Genomic DNA, 21,685 nt, shown 5'->3' on the forward strand with positions numbered 1-21,685 from the left:
TCTCCCACTGGCAGGGACATGCTGGCCCTATCCTCAGGTCTCCAGGAGAGGAGAGGCCAGCTGCTCGGGGAGGGCAGCAGGAAGCAGCCCCTTGAGGCCCACGGAGGGGCCAGCAGCCTGAGGACACCCGAGCAGCTGGCGCCCAGCCCAGAACCCTTCAGAGAGTCAGGGCCCAGAGACTCGGTCCAGGGGCGCCCCTCCCCGCCACCCCTTGCCCCAGCCAGCCCTCCAGAGGTGCCAGCCCCGGAGCAAGCCTCAGACCAGCTGGTCGCGCCTGGAGGCTCTGCAGGAGGCCCCGGAACCCGCCCTCCAGGGCCCGGCGCAGCCCACCACGGCCTGAGTCGCCCGGCCGAGCCACCCAGGAGCACAGCCCCCGAGGGCCAGGGCCAAGGGCCTGAGGGCGCCCTGTCAGCCCCTCGAGGGTCCTCCCTGGCCTCTGCTGGTCCAGACAGCCCCAGGGCTGCCCCTGTCCGGGGGCAGGATGACCAGGCCCCCAACAGTCACCCTGAGCAGCCCCAGCCAGTGGACGGCAAGCTCTGCCCCTCCAGTGCAGACACCTTGCCCCCGTCGACAAGGTCGGCCTGCCCGTCGCTGCAGGAGGCCACGCGGCTCATCCAGGAGGAGTTTGCCTTTGATGGTTACCTGGACAACGGGCTGGAGGCTCTGATCATGGGTACCGTGGGGGCCCCAGGGAGCACCAGGATCAGGGGAGGTGGGCAGTCAGCGTGAAGGAGACATGGGGCCTCCACAAGGAGGGGCAGGGCAGAGCGGGGTCAGCGGGCAGTGAGGCCTCGGGTTCAGGGGCCCACCCTCCCCACACCCCAGCTCCTGAGACCAGCCCCCCCACCCCCAATAAGCATGAGGGAACCCGATGAATACCTGCACGTGTGGGACTTGCTCCTGTTGTTTTGCAAAACTAGGGGAATATATTTATGCCTTGCGAGATCTAACCTATGCCACCTTCTGTGGGGCCATATCAGAGAAGTTCTGTGACCTCTACTGGGGGGAGAAGCTGCTGCAGAATCTTTTCCAAGTGGTGAACGGCAAGGTGTCACCCTCTGAGAGGTGAGCGTCCCCCAGCCCTGCCCCCCGGCCGGCCCTCAATGGCCATGTCCCACCCAGAGGCCCGCTGTGTTCCCCTGGCCACGGGCGTCCCCTGGGGCCCCTGTTGGGCCTGAAGCCCACCCTCCTTCCAGAGCTCTCCTCCGGCACCGGCTCCTCCTGGCAGGAAGTGCGGGCTCTGGGGTCGTGGGGGCAGGGGCACCGCTCCCTGCTCAGGGCCCAGCTCAAGGAGGCACGGTGACCAGGAGCCCAGGGGGAGGATGCCCGCAGGGAACAGCGCCTGCCCCCACGCCCGCCACGAGGACAGGAGCTGGGAGACAGCTCCCCTTCTGGTGTCAGAAGGCGGGTGCCAGGGGGCGGCTGAGTGTTTTCTGCAGGAGCGGTGAGGGCACCTCGTGATGTTCACTGCCCCACATGGTTCTCTGCTCGCGTCTCAGGCCCCACACACCCGGGGCTCCAGACACACACAGACACAGTGAGGTGCACACCTCCTATCTCGTGGCATCGAGAGGGGTGTCTGGGGGCCTCAGGAATGAACCGGAAAGCTCTGCCAAGGGCCCTTAATTACCCCAAGGAGGACTGTCCCGCAGCAGGGAGCGAGGGCAGGTGGCAGTCCGCCCAGTGGTGTCCCAGGAGGGCCGCCGGGCTCCTGTCCACTTCCCAATGCTTTGGGCCTGAGGTCCGAGCTGGAAAGCAGCGTGGGAAGACGCTGTGGCCCAGGGGTGGGGCCAAGGGCGCCGGGCGCCTGCAGATCCCCCTGTTCTGGCAGCAGTGCTCTGGAAGAGGCCGGGCCACAGCCCACGGGCCAAGAGACCTGTGCTCCAAGTGACTGCTCACCAGGAGGCAAAAGGCCCTCGCTGCGCAGAGCAGGTGAGAGGCGTGGGCTCAGGTTCACCTCAACGCTCTGGGTGCAGCTGGACAATTACAGAAAGACCCTCTATCCGGGGGGGGTCTGCTTGGGGGGTGCAGCAAGCAGGCACCCCAGCAGAGGGGCTGGGGCTGCTGGGGGCACCTCCTGCCTCCTGGATGGCCAGCCAGCATCTTGGTGACCGGGGGTGTCAGGTGAGAGGTTGGGGGAATGAGGGGGGCCCTTGCATCTTTCCTGGGAAGGTGCCACTTAAACACAGAGGCCTATTCTAGACTCTTAGCCAGGGACACCAGGTAACTGACATCTTTGTAATTCCCCAAAATCTGGTCTCAGTGGGACAGAACCGCAGGGAACAGGCTTGGCGACTATGCTCACATGTGTGATGGCCGTCAGAGCAGGTGGCCAGGAAGGTGCCCAGCCCACCCTCCCAACCACTGCAGGCAGCACCTCGGGCACTTGTCCATCTATCCTCAGAGTCCAAAGGTCTCCGCAGTGGACTCCACCCCAAAGAGCAGCCAAATTGGGAGAGATCCAAGGGGCCTGGGGGCCTGGGGGCCTGGGCAGCAGGATGGCAGCCCCAGACCCTGACAACCCTTTGGGACGCCTCTAGAGATGAGGGGGCCCCTGGCTGCCCCCAGGGGCCTCAAGCCCTGACCCAGCATGAGCGCTGGGCGAAAGCTTCACCAGCCTCTTGCCCAAGCCTGTAAGCCTCCTGCCCACTCCAGGGAAGGAGAAGCCGGCCGCAGCCCGCACCAGCCGAGGCCCCTGCCCACCCCCATCACTGCCCCAGGTGGACTCAGACGAGCTCTCACGGGGTAACTTCGAGGTGGGATTTCGGCCTCAGAAGTCAGTAAGAGCAGAGAGGAGGCAGCAGCCCGAGTCAGGACAGGCCCTGCAACAGAGTGGGGGCCCGGAGCCAGTCGGTGGGGCCTCAGACTCGGGGGCAGGGGCCCAGCTGGCCAGGCCTGAGGAAGGCGGCCCGGCCGTGAGCCCAAGCCCGGCTGAGTTCCAGAGCTGCAGGCCTGGCTGGCCCAGCGCCTTCTACGAGGCCGACTGCTTCGGCACTGACGTCCACAGCTACGTGGAGGAGCTGGCCCAGCAGAAAGCCAGTGGGGCCCCTCATGCCGACGCCCACAGCCTGGTGAGTCCCAGGCTTCTGCCCAGGGCTGGTGTGGGAGGCAGCTGTGGCCTGCGTGGCCTGTGTGCAAGACGGAGCTCCTGCGTACTCGGGTGATGAGGACAAGCGCAGGTGCCCTCCCTGGGCCCAGGGACCCTGTGCTGGGCTGGGCACCCTCCCCATTCATCCCTCCACACATCCACCACACCCTGCACACCGAGGGGAACAGGTGGCTTTTCTCTGTTAGCTGGGCACGTGGTCTCAGGTGAAGCTGGCGGAGGTCACCAGGTCCCGGCGACCACAGTCGGGCAGGGCCAGGCAGGTGCAGCCCTGCTGCCATCAGCCCTCCCATCCCGTCTCTTAGCAGCATCACTCTGAGATGCAGGGAACCCAGCAGCACCTCACCCATGGTCCTGCGCTCAGGCCAGAGCCCAGGGTCAGTGCTGCCCGAGCTCTGCACAAATGCCCAGAGTTGGGGCTCCCTGCTCCTCCCTGGCCAGTGGGGTGAGAGGAGGCCACAGACTTGAGAGTGACCAGGCCTGGCTGCCACTGTGCAGAGCAACCCCAGAGCTCTGGACCCGTGGCTGTCACCCTCAGTGACCAGGACCTGGGAACTGGGCTACAGCCCCCCATGACCCAGAGGGTCCCGCACAAGGCCTGGGACCCCCAGGGCACAGACAGGAGGGAGCCCATTGGTGGTCAGGTGTTCTGCTCTGGCGCCTCTACCTGCCCACATTTGACTCACTATCTCTGGCCTCTAAGCCATGAGCACCAGGGAAGCTGCATCTCCCCAGCCATTTCAGCACCCATCCAAACCTTCCACAAAAAGGTGGCAACTTAATTGCCACTGGCTCAGCTGACTTGGTGGTTCATCCCAAGCTAGGAGCGGCTCCTGCCATCTCGGTGACCTGACCGCAGGCCTCATCATGCACCAGGGGCTGCATGCAGAGCTGGCAAGGCGTATGGCCCACACCTCAGACACCCGGGGCCCACATTAGGGCATCAGGCCCCGTGGAAGCTCTGTGTCACTGCACTCAAATCTGGAGCACTGGCCAGAGAGAGGGAGGCTCCCAGAACCGGACTCAGACCCTGAAACCTCCCCGGCTTCTGTCCTTCCTTTGGGGGCCTGGGGGCCTTACCCCACTTCCTTAGCATGCATTCACGCACAGTGGTGCCTGCTCCAATGGCTAAATGTCTCATCCCAGCGGCGCCCAGTGCCCAGGAGGAGAAAGCCAACCACGTCCAAAAGGCAGGGAGCGCACCTCATCCCCCAGTGACAGGAACCTGAGGCTCAGTAAGGGAAGGCAGGGCTGGGCAGTGGTTACGGGGCTACCGGTCATGACAGCCCCACTTCCTGGATGAGCGCAGGCCCCCCAGCCTCCCCACATGGGCTGCCCTGAGGCCGCAAGGCCCTAGGAGGCTGGGGCGCTGGGAGAAGACTGCAGTTCGCCCACAGACGCGCCGGAGTCCAGCTGTCAGCTGAGTGGCCTGGGCGCAGTGACACGCCAGAGGCAAGCCCAGGGCCCGGGTCTGTTTCTAGTTAAGTTCTCCAGGGAAGGACCAGGGCTCCTGGAGACACTGCTGACCTGGGGCTGGGGCAAGAAAGGTACAGGATGAGCCAGAAAGTGAGGAAGTGAGCGAAGCGCAGCGATGGGGCGTGTCAAGGGTCCCAGGAGGCACTGGGAGGCTGAGCACAAAAGGAGCACAGAATGGGATCCTGACCAGAGCAGGACAGAAATACAGGCAGTCGAATTAAAAAGGGAGGAGGCCCCCTGATGTCTTTGCAGACACAGAAAACCCAGCCCACAGTCCGATTCCAAGGGACCCAACAGCCAAAACCACCGTGAAAAAGAAGAGCGACTGGGGAGGTCTTGCGCCCTCATCTCGGACCTGACCGCAAAGCCATCCCTGGGACAGGGTGGCGCTGGCACAGAGCCGGACAGAGACCGGCGGGGCAGCACAGGGCCCAGGCATGTACGTGGTGGAATGCTTCTTGGCAAGGGCACCAAGACCACCCGACGGGGAAGGACTGTGTGCAACACACTGGAAGTCCACGCCCAGAGGAGTGAGGCTGGGCCTGTATCTTATGCCATTCCCAAAAATTAACTAGAAAATCAAGAGCACCAAAGCCATACAGGCTTGGGAGAAAACATGGGGAAATCTCCCCAATGGGGATGTGGCCGTGATTTCCCGGGTAGGACCCCAGAAGCACAGGCAACAAAGGTAAAATGGACAGACTGGACTCAATTACAATGAAAACTGCTCCTCGCGGTGATGTGGAACCCCCCACTCCCGCCTTCCCCAAGGACAGAGTTTGGGGGAGACACGTAGAGAGTTGAATCTGCAGGGGGTTTATTTAGCAAAGCGAGAGGGAAGCAGCCACAGAGACGGAGGAGGGGCTGACCCCGAGGTGGGTACCGCCCACGTGGTTTCACGTGGCGTCTCTCACGGGGTCTGTGCGGGTCCCCCTCCTGCCTGGTCGCGCTCGCACCACCCTGAGGATCTGCCGTGGTTCCCCCCCTCCAGCCTCTCTGCGTGTTCGGGCATCATCTTCCCAAGAGCAGCTGAGACCTGTGCGGGGCCAAAACCCAGATGTGAGCGGGGTCACCACGGTGACGAGTCTCCTTAGGCACGCATGTTCCAGAACTGCAAGGGGGTTCAAAGGGGGCTGGTCCAAGGGCCCAGGGCGGCCTCTGGGTGGGGATTGGGGGGGCTGCCACCCTCCTTTCTCCCGTCCTGCTCGTGTCCGCCTGACTGCTGCTCTGACAGAACCTCTCTGCCCCAGAAAACAGTGTCCACAGAGTGCAGGGCACCCCCAGGACGTGGGCGAGTGTCTGCAGCTCATCTGCAAAGGGATTAGTAGCCAGAGGACATAAAGAACTCAGAATCCAGCCTCCACCCTACCAAGAATGGGCAACTGTAACAGATGTTTCTCCAAAGGGACACACTGGCCAGCAAGCACTTGGAGAGACACTCAAGGTCACGAGTCACAAGGGAAGAGCAAGTCCGGACCACAGGGCGGCGTCCCTTCACACCTACTGGAGGGCTACCGTGAAGATGAGACACAGAACAGCGTGCTGGCGCGGATGCGGAGAAATCAGAACCCTTGGCCACTGCTGGCAGGACCATAAAACAGGGTGGCTATGGAAAACAGTGAGGCAGCTCCTCGAAAGAGTAAACACAGAATACCGTGACCCAGCAGCGCCACGTCCAGGTGTGCACCAGAGAAGGGAAAGCAGGGACGCGGAGATCCGCACCCCAGGTTCACAGCAGCAGGACTCAGGACGGCCGAGAGGAGCAGCAGCCCAGCGTCCACCACGGAGGCCCGGGTAAAGGAAAGCAGAGTGTGCGTGCAGTGGAGTGACCCTCAGCCGTAACAAGGACGGGCGTGCTGCACAGGCCACACGGAGGGACCTGAGGACACGGTGCTCAGGGCAGCGAGCCAGACGCAGGACAGACGCTGTGTGACTTCACTCACTGGATGTCCCCGGAGCATCACGTTCGTGGGGACAGAGTAGAGCGAGGGGGCAGGGAGGCAGGCAGCATCCGTGGGACAGAGTTCGGTGCTGCAAGAGGAAGGGCTCTGGGGTGGGCGGCAGGGGCGACTGCTCAGTGGGAGTGTGCCTGGGGCCATGCAGCTGCAGGATAAAAAATCCTTCAAATGGTAAATTTTGTTATGTATACCTAGTCAAACAAAAATTTAGAAATAAGTTGAGAACGTAAAGGGGGACAGATGAGCGCTGCCTGGGGACCTGAGCCTCACGGAGCAGACGTCAGGGTGGCTGAGCCTACGTGGACAGGAGAGATGCTAAGGGCAGCGTCCTGGGGTCACCTCGCCCTCCCCGGCTGTCCACACCACCCCACCGGCATCCCTGTTGGGTGATGCTGACCTCAGCTGGACCATGAGATGCGGGCCCTGCTGACACGGGGCCAGTGCGGGGTGGAGCCCGTGGCCAGTACCCAGTAAAGAGGAAAGGGACCCAGAGGCATCTCACCACACCCTCATGGATTTTCCCAACCACTTCCTCCAAACAGTCATGGGGAAAGCACGTGTGCCAGTCCTGTGTGTCCTCCAATGTCACAGGCCACCCTCTGATGTCATAGATCACACCCTCTGGTGTCACAGGCCACCCTCTGATGTCATAGCTCATGCCCTCTGATGCCACAGGCCACACTCTGATGTCATAGATCATGCCCCCTGATGCCACAGGCCACCCTCTGGTGTTACAGGTCACGTCCTTGATATCACTAGTCATGTCCTCTGACATCATAGGTCACCTGATGTCACAGGTTGCTCTTGATGTCACAGGTCACATCCTCTGATGTCTTGGGTGGGCCGCGCTGACTGCAGCCACATCCTTGTGGGCAGGCAGCACCTCCATGGGGCAGCTTGCCGTGGCCCCTCGCCGGTCCCCTGTGCAGAGTTGGGTGTGGGCTCACAGGGCCCTCTCCTCTGCCCTGTGTCCTCCTCACGGTGGCAGCCTGTGCAGGGACCCACCACGAGGAGCCCCAGGTCACCTGTTCGCCACACTTAGATTGCCCTTGAAAGTGGGCTCAGACCAGCTCAGCCCGCAGCTGGAGGCCAGCGCCTGCCCCTGTTTGGACGTGACCCTATGGCTGGAACGAGGTTCCCTGGGCCTGAAAGGCCCTCCCTGGGTGCCTGGTCCGTGGTCACCATGGGGGCGTGGGCGGCAGTCGGAGGAAGGAGGCGTCGGGGGGGGGAGCCGTGGGGCGGGCGGCCAGCAATGACCTTGTCTTCCCTCTGCTTCTGCTCCCCCGCGGAAGGCGTCCCTCCTGGAACCGGAGTGCCGGCAGGTGAGTCCCCCGCGCCCTCTGCATCGGGTGGGCTGGGAGGCCCCTGTGGCCTCGGGTCCACATTTCTCTGAGAACCCACACGTCTGTTTCAAAATAGGAGCCTCAGGAAAACACAACAGGTATAAACCTAGTGAGCCCACTTTCACACTTGCTACCTAAAGGGAGGGCACGAGGGGCACAGGCCAGGCACTGGGCGTGTGTGTGAGCGGCACACGGCAAGGGAGGCAGTGGGCCACTCTGCCGGTGTCTGTGCCTCGCCTGCTGCTAAGCAGGCTTTGCCTTCGGTACCTCAGTGAAGGGCACTCTCTCACTCTGCCCACGTCTCTGGCGTGCCCTCCAGGGTTGGCCGGCCTTCAGGCACATGGACTCCCACTGCGAGCGGTGCTCGGGGCATTCCTACTTAGTTCTCCACAAGCTGGGGCTCCTGCCATCCCACAGAAACACCCTGCCCAGTCAGGCCAGGGGCACGCTGGAGCTCATGGCCCAGGTGCCCTCCTCAGCCCCGCTGTCTGGCCGGCCTGTGCCCGAGCCCTGTGCTCACCTCCTGCCCATCATCCCACGTGTTGTGTGAATTCAAGTTCACATACATTTACTTTTAAAACCCTCAGAACAGTCTTTGTCAGGAACTGGTCTGAAGTTCAGTATAAAGTTTGTACCTAACTTTATAAACTGAGGTTGCTCAGACCCCCAGAGCGCACCTGGGCACGCGGTGTCCAGGGGCCAGGACACGTGGACGGGGGACGCTGGATGGCCCTCCAAGGGTGTCTTCACATCTGTCCTGAGCTGCACGGGAAGCCCTAGGAAGCCCGCCGGGGTCACTGCCCCATCCCCAGAAAGCCAGGATCCCGGGGGAGTGTGGGTGGGGCTGCAGAGACCTCAGCCCTCTCTCCAGCTGCGTGTCCAGCCAGGGGCCAAGCCCCACTGTGAACACAGCCCTGCAGGGCCACCTGCCTTGACGGCTGTGTCTCACCACCCACACCATCCAACAGGCCATCCCAGCGCTGAATGTTCCAGATCGGCTCAGCCCACAGGGTAACCACGAAAGGGACTGACATGTCCTTTCATTCAGTACTAGAGATGCCACACGTGGCGGTGGCTCCTGCACATCCTGCCCTGGGTGCATGCTCTGCCCCACAGCCCAGGGGTCATCCCCCACTCCTGCAGCTAGTCCTGGGGGCCCTGCAGATGTGGGGGGCAGGTTTGGACCACTCTGTGAAGGCAGGGCCCACACCCTCCTCCGGAAGCATCTGCCACATGGAAACCTCGGGGTGGTCTCAGGCGACTTTACCCACCCTCGCTTCCACGGAGACAACTGCCCACCATTCCCAGCGTGACATCCTCCCCCTGCAGCCTGTACATGACCGAGTTAGAAGGGAATCCAGAGGTCTTGGGGGACCTGGTTTGGCAACTGAGATTTGGCAGAGGGACATGGTTTTGTGCTCGGTCTGCTCCCTTCCTCCTCCACCCGGCCACCCCCTGCCCCCCGGGCTGCCCTGGGCCTGGACCTTCCGGCATCGGCTGGGGCTATCTGCCACGTGTGGCTAAAACACCAGCACATGGACAAAGACAGACACATAAGCCACGTTTTCAGTAAAACCACCAGATAGACAGGACTCAAATATTTAAATAAAAATACCACCTGCATTATTTTACAAAAATGTTCAGAAACAAATGTATCACAAAGCAAGGCATGTTGCTGTGGGATATCAGCTGACTCACTTCCCAAACGGCCACTGTGAGCTTGGCCTTCAGACCAACGCCTCTGCCGGCATGGTGATCAGGGCCTGGGGCTGCCCTCCTGGGGGTGCTTCGGGCTGCTGGCCAGGGAGGGGCTCCCGTCCTGTGACAGCGCCCCCTTAGCAGGAACTGTTCTCCTGATCTGAGCGACCCTGGGCCTCTGCCCACCTCCCCAGGCCCACCTGTCCCTCCCTCTGGCCCCCCACCTAGAGCCCAACACCTTGCTGGGGCCCACCCCACCCACTGCAGGGAGCCCAAAGCTCCCAGACCCCTCACTGCCCAGGACCATGCCCACCTCAGCCTGGCTAGCAGCCGGGCAGCTGGGCGAGGCTGTCCCTGTGCTCACCTGCTGAGGGAGGCCCACGTCTGCACCCAGCCCTTCTGACATCCACTGTCCTGGGGCCTTCTGCCCTCCCCTCACACACCCCGTGCAGGCAAATGGGGACCATGTCCAAGGATGGGGTCTGGGGGCTGCCCCTGCCAGAATGCTCATGGCAACTTCTTCCTGAAGGAGCATGTGGCTGGATGTTCTGCTGGGCAGGGGCTCGGCTCCCTGCAGCCTGGGGGTCATGGGTCCTGCATGTGTCAGCCTGAATAGAAGCCCCACAGCAGAGATTGAGGGGCTGGGGCAAACCCCATGCACAGTGGCCTCCAGGGTGTGAAGAGGGGGTGCGTCCTTGGACCCAAGGGCCAGCCACCCACAGGGCCTGGGGTGTCGTCTTGTCCCACAGGGCCAAGGAGCAGGGATGCAGCCCTAGGCGGGGGTACCATGGGAAGCTGGGGGCCGTGGGGTGGTCTCACCACCTCATGTGCCTGGGCAGGGGAAGTGCCGCTTGCTGAGTGGACCCCCACCCTGCCCCACAGGCCCCTGCCTGTGGCTGATCCAAGGACCAGTCAGGCGTGGGCCCGGGTCCCCAGGACAGGACACAGCAACGGTCACTGTACCCCCTCCTCTGCCTGCTCGTCCGCAGGGGACGGCAAGGGCCTGGCTTCCTGGGGGAACAGTTGATGAGGGTGATTTTCCACCAGTTGCCTCGCTTTGGCCTCATCTTTTTAAAGCATCTGATGGGATCTGCTTTCCAAATGCCGCCTTCCTAGGACGGTCACATCTGCACCTCGTTCCTCGTCACCCCTCGGCTCAGCCACAGCAGGGCTTCTGACCCCCTGCGGGCACACCCCTGCCCCCATGTGCGGGTCCCTCCCATGTCCCTGCATCTCCCTTTGTGTGGGCCCTGCTGGCCGGGGGCTCCCAGACAAGGGACAAGGGGTGCCTGCGGGCTCACAGGCTCTGTCCCCACCAGGAGCTGGAGCAGCAGCTCATGATGGAGCAGAGAAACTACCGGAAGACTGTGAAGTTCCACCAGAAGCTCCTACAGAAGGAGAAACGGAATAAAGGTAGTGGCGGGCGGGTGGGTGGGCAGGCCAGGTGTCTCTCGGCCACTCTGCACTGACTCTCCCTGCCCCAGGCTCCGAGGTGAAGACCATGCTGTCCAAGCTGAAAGGGCAGCTGGACGAGATGAAATCCAGGGTCCAGTTCCTCAGCCTGGTCAAGAAGTACCTGCAGGTGAGTCTCTGGGCTGGCATCACCCCAGGGCCCCACGGGTTCCTGGGTTACAACCTCAGACATCCATCCGTGCTAAGTTGTATGTGCCCTGATTTCTGAGGGGCCACAAGCTGTCCACCCCTGGGGTCAGCAGCCACCCAGACAGTGACACCCCCCACCCACCAGGTCATGTATGCTGAGCGGTGGGGCCTGGAGCCTTGCGCCCTGCCCGTGATTGTGAACCTCTCGGCGGCACCCTGCAACACGCTGGACTTCAGCCCCCTGGACGAGTCCTCGTCCCTCATTTTCTACAATGTCAGCAAACACCCTCGCGGCGGCCGGCAGAGGAAGGCCCGCGTCCTGCAGGCGGGCACGCCCCTGGGGCTCATGGCATACCTCTACTCCAGGTGCACCTCCAGTGCCGTGTGGGGAAGCGGAAGGGATGCGGGCTCCCCGGTCCCCTTGGGCCTTTTGAGAGCAAAAGCCAGAAGGAGAGAGAAAGGGGGCAGAAGAGGTGGAAAAGTGTCTGCTTTCCCTCGTCTGAAATGTTTGCACTCTTGATGAAGGCTTTTCCATCAGCCTCAAGGTGCCCTGTGTCAGCACCTCCCTGTGTTAGCACCTCCCTGTGTTAGCACCTCCCTGCATCAGCACCTCCCTGTGTTACCACCTCCCCTTGTGCATCAGCATCTCCCTGTGTTAGCACCTCCCCGTGTGCATCAGCACCTCCCTGTGTTAGCACATCCCTGTGTGCATCAGCACCTCCCTGTGTTACCACCTCCCCTTGTGCATTAGCATCTCCCTGTTAGCACCTCCCTGTGTTACCACCTCCCCTTGTGCATCAACATCTCCGTTAGCACCTCCCCGTGTGCGTCAGCACCTCCCTGTGTTAACACCTCCCCATGTGCGTCAGCACCTCCCTGTGTTAGCACCTCCCCGTGTGCGTCAGCACCTCCCTGTGTTAGCACCTCCCTGCTCTAGCACCTCCCTGTGTCAGCCCCTCCTTTGCTGAGCCCCTGCATGTCTGGGTCTTAGGTGTGCCCTCAAGGCTTTGGAGGAGGCCATAGAACTCAGTGGGCCTAATTAACACCCTGGTATACTTTTCAAGGCCTGGAACCATAGGCATCACCAAATCAAAACATGCCATAGTTAGCCATCTGGCTCCCCAGGACCCAGCGTGGCTGAGCCTGGTGCCACCTCTCAGCATGGCACCGCAGCTCCGACTACTCCAGACCCCCAGGCCTGCCGACAAGGCCCCGTGTCCCGCGCGGACCTCAGCCTCTCCCCACTCCTTGGGGCAGGGACTCCTGGCAGGCTCCCTGGGCCGATGGCCTGGCCACCCCCAACCTGGGGCCCTGCAGGTCTGGGGGTACAGACTGTCTTCCCAGACAACAGTGGAGGCCTCACTCTTCTTGGCTTCTGGGGACTCCCGATGCCACTTCAGAGGCCTTGGGGTTTCTTTGGGCTGGAGGTTGTGGTGACCCCAGAACTGATGGCCAGGTGTCAGCATGGTCACCGAGGGAGGCTGTTAGGGTGCAAGCAGGGAGCAGGGAGGCCCTCCCAGGCAGCCCTCTCTTCCCTCTTCCCACTGGCCTGTCCTCCCGAGTGGGCCGTGCTGGTGGTGACAGGCCTCCCCTGGCAGGGACTCCGGGCCAACCTCAGCTGCCGCCTCCTCTGCAAGACGGGTGCATCACACCTACTGTGGCGTTACAGGAGATGCATGCATGAAGTGCAGAGCGTGTGCGTGTGGAGGGCATGAGAACTGTGTGTGTGTGTGCATGTGTTGGGGTGTCATGTGCTGTGTCCTGCATGGTGTGAGTGTGCACAGCATCTGTGAGGGGTTGGGAGCCGCTGCACAGCCAGAGGTGAGTCCTGGGCACCAGGCAGGCAGAGCTGTGCAGCCTGACATCTGATTGTCCCTCCCCAGCGACGCCTTCCTGGAGGGCTACGTGCAGCAGTTCCTGTACACCTTCCGATACTTCTGCACACCCCATGACTTCCTGCGGTTCCTCCTGGACCGCATCGACGGCACCCTGTCCAGGTACGCTGCCCCAGGCCCACACCCGGCCCCATGGGGCAGCCCAGCCCAGGCACAGCCCCGGTGCCTTGCTTATCAGCCATGAGGGGCAAGACGGACCCTCTGGAGGAGGAAGCAAGGGGACACCGGGCCCCAGAAGGCAGACGGCAGTGGCAGGAGGGGGTGGTGGCCCAGGAGAGGCCACTGATATTGGTGGTGGGGCAGGTGCAAAGGTGGGAAGATGGGAAGGTGGAGAACAACAGCGTCCCCCTGCATCAGCCCATGGACAGGGGTGGCTGTGCTGGACGCCTCAGGCCTGTCCTCCAGCTTGCCTGCCACCACCCGAGACCCCGGGGCTGGGGGCCCAGCAGGCCACACCCAGGCCCCCAGGCTAGGAGCCCAGCAGGCCACCAGCAACCTCACGCTCCACCTGGCTCCCACCCTGCTTCTTGGGGGGCCGGCGGGTCTCCAGATGGGGTACCAGGCGTGGGTGAGGACTGGTCAGGGGCTCTGCCCCAGATGCGGAGCCTGGGCCCAGGGAGGACAAGGTAGGACCGATGCAACCCCTGGAAGACGGAGCCTCGTTCAGACCCTGCACAGACCCACCTGCCTGGTGCCACGGTCCGCGTGGTGGCTGCTGGCAGGGCCCCGGGGCTCAGGCCTCCTCCGTCTGCTCCAGGGCCCACCAGGACCCCACCTCCACCTTCACCAAGATCTACAGGAGGAGCCTCTGCCTCCTGCAGGCCTGGGTGGAGGACTGCTATGCTGTGGACTTCACACTGGACGCTGGGCTCCTGGGGAGGCTGCAGGACTTCATCTCCTCCAAGGTGCTGGGCCAGTGGCAGCCACAGGTGGCACTTGGGGTGGGAGTAGCTGCCCCCGGAGGGGCCACATGACCGTTGTGTGCTCCTGCCCAGATTCTGCCCCTGGACGGCTCCGCGGAGCACCTTCTGGGCCTCCTGGAGGTAGGCACCAACTGCAGGTTTGAGGGTGCCCCACGCAGCTCAGACCCGGACGACCCCAAGGAGGCCGAGGAGGACGCCAGGCCCCTCAATGCCCTCTGTAAGAGGCTCTCAGAAGACAGCATCTCCCGGAAGGTGGGGACCTTTCTGGGAGAGGGCCTCCTGGGCAGGCGGGTTGCTTCCTGGACCCAGCCCGGGAGACACACATGCACACGCTCACACACAGGCATGCACACATTTGTAATGTGCTCACGTGTGCACATACACAAGTATTCGCCTGCACACACACCTATGCATGCCGCTGTGTGCACACATGCTCCCCCATGTTGTCAGTCCTGGGCACCAGCCATGTGGGTCAAGGACCACAGGGAGAACCCACCAGGCACTGAGACCACCCACCTCCCTGACCATGGGGTCAGGGGTCTGGCGGAAGAAGCCACTGTCAGGAAGCAGTGGGGATGGGGCTGAGGGGCCACTCCCTAATTTACCGCGACATCCTGACTTCAGTGGCTCTGAAATGCTGGGTCCAAGTGTCCCCGAGCCACCATGGCCCAGGCAGGATTTGCTCTTAGCTCCACCTGAGCCTATCTGAGGGGTCCTGGGCCGAGACGCCCACGGCCAGGCCTCCGCTGGCAGGATGTGCACCTTGCCCGCAGGGCTTCCCCTGGCGGCTATCCCGCGGCAGCGGGCCGGCCCTGCCCCACAAGGGGCACCAGTACACCATCGCATCAGCCCTGCCCAAGCCCTGCCTCTTCGAGGACTTCTACGGCCCCTACGCCAGGGCCAGCGAGAAGGGGCCCTACTTCCTGACCGAGTACAGCACCCACCAGCTCTTCAGCCAGCTGACGCTCCTGCAGCAGGTGGAGCCGCAGCCCCAGGACAGGGGGTCGGGGGGTGCACACGGCTCCCCTGCAGTGTCACAGGGAGGGGCCTGCTGCAGCTCCCTGATGTGCGCTGGTGGCGAGGCGAGGGGGTGGGGGGGCTTTGGGCCCACTCTGCACACAGGGCTGCCCCCACCCGCTCCCCCACCCTGACACCTCCGCCTCACACGCACCAGGGGGGCACCCTGCGTGGCTGTGGGGCACAGCCTCCTCTCTCCTGGAGCTCGGTACACCACCCAGAGCCCAGCCCCTAGCCCCCTGCTGGCCTGGGTCCCCATGTCCCTTGGCAGGTGAGTAGTGACACGACTGTCGTCCGGCTGAGCACGCCTGGAGAATCCCCAAGGGCCCAGCCCTGCAGCACAGGCGGCAGATGCTGACCCATGACCGCAGGGGGGCCCCGTTCACCCCGAGCCCAGCAATGCTGCTGTGGACACAAGGCCTTGGGGAAGGTGCTGAGCCTCTGTGTCCTTGTCTCTGGCAGGAATTGTTTCAAAAGTGCCATCCCGTCCACTTCCTAAATTCACGGGCCCTGGGCATCGTGGACAAGAGCGTGGCTGTCCCCAGGTGAGTGTGCACCCGCAGGGTGTTGCCTGGAGCTCAGGGAGGAGGGCGTGGGTGCCGCGTGCACACTCGGAGATGCTGGTGTGAACAGCCTTGGAGCCAGACCCTTCCCGCTGGGCAGAGCCCGCCCACCGCCACCTGGCTCTGCAGAGCCCTTTGTGCCCCAGAGACCGGGCGGTGGGCAGGTCCTGGCTGTGACATGCCCCTGTGCCCCTCCCAGAGCCAGCAGCTCCGAGCCTCTGTCAGCCAAAACCTGCAGCTTATTTCCACCCAGCTGCATGCAGGACAAGTACCTATTACAGCTTTTGAGGAGTGCGGATGACGTCAGCACCTGGGTGGCTGCCGAGATCGTGACCAGCCACACCCCCAAGGTCGGTGCCTCACAGCTCCAGCCAGTGCAGGCCTGGGGCCTGGGGGTGGGGGGGGCAACACCCCTGCGGCTGGCATGCACGGTACACGGAGCCCACGCCTAGCCACAGGGGGCAAGGCCGGAGCTCCTGCTGCCAGTGACATCTGGCTGTCCGCATGCCCACCTGTCACCTCAGCCCAGATGGCCCAGCACTCTACTGGGGACAGAGCAGGCCATGGAAAACCCATCATCTCATCCATGGAGCATTCACACACATGCACACAGACACACGTGCACCTGTCTCATACGTGTACATGCTCACTCCTTCTCACCCGGGGTCCCTCTAACACAGTGACACACCATGTCACACACACCGTGTGTCAGTCACATACACACCACCAGTCGCACGTCAGTGTCACAGTCACACACACTGTGTCATTCACACATTATACACAGCCATATCCACCACCTCACGTGTCACAGTACCACTGTCACACACACGTCACACACAGTCACATATACCGTGTCAGTCACACATGTGTCACACAGTATCAGTGTCACACAGTCACACACACACATCACACACCATGTCACCCTACATGTCCCATGCTTACACACCTGGAGCTTGGAACTGTGGCTGCCAGTTTCCCATTAACCTGAACTCCAAGGGTGTGAGCATCTCACTGTCCCCCTGCACAGCTGCCCTCAGCCAGTTTGTGGGGTAAACAGGTCAAGGTCAAACTCCTGCCATCCCGGGTCCAGGCCCAGCCTTCCAGGCCTGTGGACTGTGCATATCAGGCTGAGCTGACACGCCTGCTCCAGGCAGGGCGCTGGGCAGGCCAAGAGGGACCAGCACCCATCTCGAGACCAGTGCCCCCACCATGGGCTCCTGCCCCTCGGGAGGGCTCCAGCCCTGGGTCTGCACCTCTGCCCAGTGAACACCTGTCCTCACACCCTAGGCCAGTCCTGCTGGTTTGAGGTGACCCCACGGACGTGGAGGAACGAGGGCGGGGCCTGTGTGACGCATCCCGCAGGTGGACGCCCACCACCTCCTGGGCGTGACCCCTCTGCTGCGGCCCTGGAGCAGGCTGAGCGTGCCGAGGGGCTCAGGGTGCGGGGCGCTGCCCAGGAGATGCCCGGAGTCCTCAGAGGCCACCCCCCGACCCAAGGGCAAAGCCAGGCTGTGCCCACTCCCAGCACAAGCGGCCTCGTCCGGGCACCGCCTGCTCCAGGGGCAACTCCAGGCCCGCCAGCGATGCAGTTTTCTTCTCTTTCCCCCTTTGGAGAGAATGTTTGAGCTGTGGTGGCTTAATCGCCGCCTGACTGACCTATCCTCTTCTGCCATGACATGGGGCAAGGACCCTGGGCTTACCTGGTTTGTTCTAACCCACAACGTTATCAAGTGACCTCAAAATACGGGTCCTCGATTTGGGGTCTTCAGGCGGGCCTGTGTGACTGGGCATGACAAGGACCCTCTAAGGGGACGTGAGCAAGCACGTCAGCAGCCACTTCACGGGCCTCGACTGCCTGGGCGCAACCCTCAGCCCTGAGCCCCCAGGAGGGGGTGGGCTCCCCGTCCTGAGTCTGCACCCCCAGAGGCCAGCACGAGGGAGCCGACCTGCCGGCGCACACCCAGCCCCAGCCTCCCTAGGCCCAGGAGAGGCAGAGATACCCAGACAAGCGGTCGAGCCACCGGCGGGGAAGCCCCACCTCCGTCAGCGGGCTCCCCGGTTCTGAAATGCATGCTGCTCTTACTGTGACCTCGGACCGACCCGGAAGGCTGGCTTCCACGCTTGTGAACTGTGGTCACAGAAATTGTTGAAATTCACACTTTTAAGTGGAGATATTTGGGCGGCCAAAGAAGCACTCAGTGACAGCAGTACCTTCCCTGGGGGCAGGGCAGGGATGCAAGGTCGAGAGCGAGGCAGCATGAAGTTCCTCACCTTAAAGGAAATCTTGTCTTTTCTTAGATGAATAATGGTGGGTTTGAAAGCAAAACAGGGTCCCGGTTTCATCGGATAGGTTTAAAAGTGATGGGACACAGCAGCCAAAAGGAAGACACAGCCCAAGCCCACTGACGGGTGAATGGCTGGGTGTGGCGCATCACACGCTGGAATACGACTCACCCTCAAAAAGGAACAAAACCCTGGCATGGGCACACGGATGGACCTTGGGGGCGTGCCAAGTGAAGTAAGCCAGGCACAGAGACAAATACCAGGGCTCCCAACGACCTCTCAGGTGGCCGGATGAGAGCGGGAGGCGGGGTGGGGGCGCCAGGGCCAGGCAGCGGGAGGGGGTGGTTGTCTGATGTTCAGTTTTTTCAGACAAAACAAGCCTCTGGGTCTGTGACCCGACGGGGTGAGCACAGCTAACGCTACCAAACTGTATGAACATGATGAGGAAGGTAAACTTTGTATCATGCATTTTTTTACCACAAACATTTTGTAGAAAACAAAAATGTTAGGAAGTTTTATGTGAAAGTGCTGGAAATTACATAGTCTCCATCTATTCAAACACATGGAGGAAAAGTTGAATCGTCAGCATGAGCGTCCGAGCGGGCACCTGTTTCCCGAGCCCCCGCGCCAGCCCGCTGGGAGGCCGTGACCGCGCAGCCTTGGGGCCCGACCGGCGAGCTTCCAGCCCATCAGGATCACCACAGACGGCGCCAGGCCCTGTGGAAGGGCACCTGGCTGGGACCCACGGGCACTTCCCATCTGAAGGCGGCCTGGCCATCGTGACAGTCCAAGAGTAGGCGATTCTGAAATGAGGAGTCGGCTGAGTGCTCCAGAATCTTCTAGAAGTCTCTGGAATTGTGTGAAACGCAAGCACTACCTGTGGGTCCATGAGCTGGGCCCCTCGGGTCTGCTCTGAAGCCACGCAGCCCCTTTGGGAGTGAGAATCCCACTGGATACGGTCTGTGCTCCACCAACTGACCAGCGAACCACGGAGGACGCGCAGGACCCGGTGGGAGCAGACCCCCAGGCAGGCGCTGCCCCCTCACCCTGCAGCGGATACAGCGGCAGGCCCTGTGCCCGCCGGGCGCCCCACTGTCCCTGGCTGGCGAGCCCTTCTGGTCCTGAAGCTGCCCCCAGCCCCAGTGCGTCCTGCGCCTAGTGCAGAGGTCTGCCCGGGAGTGAGTTTGTTTTAGAGAAATGAGGGTGACTTCTTCGACACCTTTGTGCTCACGGAGCATCTGCCTGCTTGTTTCTTCAGGTAATGCCCGCCTGCCGCCCAGCGCCCCCCATGGCCATCCGAGACCCGCGCTCCCCTGCCGGCCTCCTGCCCCACAGAGGGAGGGGCGCCTCTACGCGCCCCGGTGCGGGGTCATTTAACAGGTCCTGGATGTTCCCCGCCCACCCGCCCTCTGCTCTCAGCTGCAGGTGGACCTGCTGTCCAAGTTTTTGCTGGTAGCGAAATCTTGCTATGAGCAGAGGAACTTTGCCACGGCCATGCAGATCCTGGGGGCCCTGGAGCACCTCGCCGTGAGGCAGGCCCCCGTGAGTCGCCGGGCTGGGCGGGAGGGCCGGGCAGGACCCAGGCCGGGGGTTTCACCAGCGCTTTCATTTCAGGCCTGGAGGATTTTACCCGCAAAGACAGCCGAGGTCATGGAGGAGCTGAAGGCCGTGGAGGTACGCCGCTCCGCGTGGGCTGCTGCTGCCCGCGTGCACCGGGGCTTCTCCCCGACGACAGACCCGCACACACTGCGTCTCAGTGCCCTCAGGGTCACACATGGAGCAGCCCGGCTAGCATGGCCTCACCCTCTCCCCAAGGGGCCTCTGCCAAGGGTGGCCACGAAGCTCTAAGAACCTCCCGCTGGGCCACTGGCCCGGGATCCAGGTGCCCAGGGGCCCAGCCTGAGCAGGGCTGACCCTCTGGTCTCCTCGCCATGGGCAGAGGCAGCCTCATGGGACTGTAAATGAGGGGGCGCCCCAAACAAGGCAGCCGGGGCAGGCAGCGGCAGACGCCCAAGCAGCCATCTGCGGGTGGGAGGGCAGTGCGTCCCCAGCCGACACCAGACACAGGAGCCCCTGCAGCTGGCTGGGGGTCTCATCCGGGCAGGTGGGCCACTCGGACCGGAGGTCAGGGATCTGCCGTGTCAGCAGCAGGAAGTCAGTGCTCTCTGGTGGGTGTCGGCGCGCATTCTGTGCCTGCGAGCTTAAAACTGCTGGCCTTCCAATCCCTAATCTAGCAATCCCAGGGGCATTTTGGATGGGATATAAGTCGGGGTGCTGTGCAGCCCCCGTGCAGTGGAATACAGGGGCCAGTGGGACTGGCTGGGCCGCGCACCGGGCCCTCAGCTCTCGGCTGTCTCTCCGGCCCGCGCCCCTGGCTGGGTCCCAGGTCTTCCTCAAGAGCGACAGCCTGTGCCTGATGGAAGGGCGGCGCCCCCGGGCCCAGCCCACTCTGCCCTCAGCCCGCCTCCTGGCCATGCACGTCCAACAGCTGGAGACGGGGGGCTTCACCATGACCAGTGGGGCCCACAGATGGAGCAAGCTCAGGTGAGAGGGCCCGGGGCAGGGCAAGCTCGGGGGTCTCCCTGGCCTCCCCACCCCTCGCTCAGCCCGCACCCTAGCCCAGGGCCTCCTGGGTGATTGCTTACCACCTCTTTCCAAAAACAGTGGGTTTCTCACACTGCACCCATGGTCCCAAAACACTGCTCCAAGGTCACCTGACCAGCCCATTAAGAGATCTGGGCCCACCCTGAGCCCCACTTCTGTGGGCATGTGGCCACCCTGCCTGACCCCCCGGGTGTCCCCTCCTCCCTCTCTCCTGGCCTCTGATGATCCCCTTGGGCCCCTGTCCCTACAGCTACCCCCGTAGGATCCCGTCAGTCTCAGCCTGCTTCCATCCCACTGTCCCCCGACCAGTACCCCCGGGGACCCACGCACCTGGGGACCCCTTGGGAAGCACAGACTGGGGGCTGCCTGCGAATCCACCACAACCCCAGCCAATCCCCAGCCAAAGAGGACAGGCGCAGGCAGGCCCTAAGGAGCCATGCCTCCAGCCCAGCCTCACCCTGGGGCTCCAGGCCCACCCTGGAGGCCTCGGGCTGTACCGCAGAGCAGGGCCAGCAGCCTGTCTCCAGGGGTCCCACCCCCAGACCTTCCACCCCACCCCATTCCCTTCTGCTCTTCCTCCCCATCATGCACACGGCAGTCAGGGAGCCTGGCCAGTCCACCGTCCAGCCACACGCGCCTCGGAGGCACAGGCAGACGACCTCACTGGGCAAACAGCCCAGGTAACTGGAGCCTGGTGGTTCCAACCTGCTCTGTAGAGGCCCCCGTTTAGTCACCAATGTAAGAGGCACCACACATACACTAATCCACATCAGCAAAATGGAAAAACTGCAGGGGCGCCCACGCGGCAGCCAGCCCCCCGACCGGCTCACGCGTGCACAGGCTCATCTTCACTCAGCAGGAACATGAGCACTTGCGCCCCAGCAGGAGGGGAATGTCTGCCAGCGTTAGCCGGTTACCAGGCTGCCAACACTCCCTCGGTGGCTCTCGAGCTGCCCCGGGACATCAGACGTGCAGCCAGCAACCACTCGTGTGCCCCGCGTGACCCCACACATGCTCATCTGCCTCTGCGCCCTCAGTGCTGCCCCTGCTCTGATTCATGCTGGAACCCTTAGTGCCGACCAGGGCCCAACACCGACATCCAGTGAATAGTGTGGGATGAGAAGTGGATGGACAGAGGGGCAGGAGGACAGACAGGCCTGAGTAATTAAATGAGCTTTGGCCTTGGGAATAAACACAGCAAACTCACCCCCAGCCTG

General features: G+C 62.8%; 1 protein-coding gene across 3 annotated transcripts in view; it reads left to right on the forward strand.

The window, feature by feature from the left end:
• The window catches only part of KNDC1 (kinase non-catalytic C-lobe domain containing 1), a 51,180-nt gene that overhangs the window by 27,792 nt on the left and 1,703 nt on the right, over positions 1 to 21,685 (forward strand). Inside the window, exons 14-30 of one of the 3 annotated variants that reach the window (XM_036929646.2) lie at positions 15 to 673; positions 921 to 1,065; positions 1,835 to 1,932; positions 2,656 to 3,071; positions 7,833 to 7,862; positions 10,901 to 10,994; positions 11,066 to 11,163; positions 11,329 to 11,549; positions 13,067 to 13,180; positions 13,836 to 13,983; positions 14,074 to 14,253; positions 14,775 to 14,978; positions 15,481 to 15,563; positions 15,781 to 15,931; positions 19,284 to 19,406; positions 19,479 to 19,538; positions 20,251 to 20,408. In XM_036929646.2, coding sequence (XP_036785541.2) covers positions 15 to 673; positions 921 to 1,065; positions 1,835 to 1,932; positions 2,656 to 3,071; positions 7,833 to 7,862; positions 10,901 to 10,994; positions 11,066 to 11,163; positions 11,329 to 11,549; positions 13,067 to 13,180; positions 13,836 to 13,983; positions 14,074 to 14,253; positions 14,775 to 14,978; positions 15,481 to 15,563; positions 15,781 to 15,931; positions 19,284 to 19,406; positions 19,479 to 19,538; positions 20,251 to 20,408 — 2,982 coding nt within the window. The remainder of the gene's footprint in view (positions 1 to 14; positions 674 to 920; positions 1,066 to 1,834; positions 1,933 to 2,655; positions 3,072 to 7,832; positions 7,863 to 10,900; positions 10,995 to 11,065; positions 11,164 to 11,328; positions 11,550 to 13,066; positions 13,181 to 13,835; positions 13,984 to 14,073; positions 14,254 to 14,774; positions 14,979 to 15,480; positions 15,564 to 15,780; positions 15,932 to 19,283; positions 19,407 to 19,478; positions 19,539 to 20,250; positions 20,409 to 21,685) is intronic. The other 2 variants (XM_057506529.1, XM_057506528.1) reach the window with 2 other exon arrangements.

Source organism: Manis pentadactyla, chromosome 8 (assembly GCF_030020395.1).
Source record: "Manis pentadactyla isolate mManPen7 chromosome 8, mManPen7.hap1, whole genome shotgun sequence".
In the NCBI taxonomy this organism is placed as follows: domain Eukaryota; kingdom Metazoa; phylum Chordata; class Mammalia; order Pholidota; family Manidae; genus Manis; species Manis pentadactyla.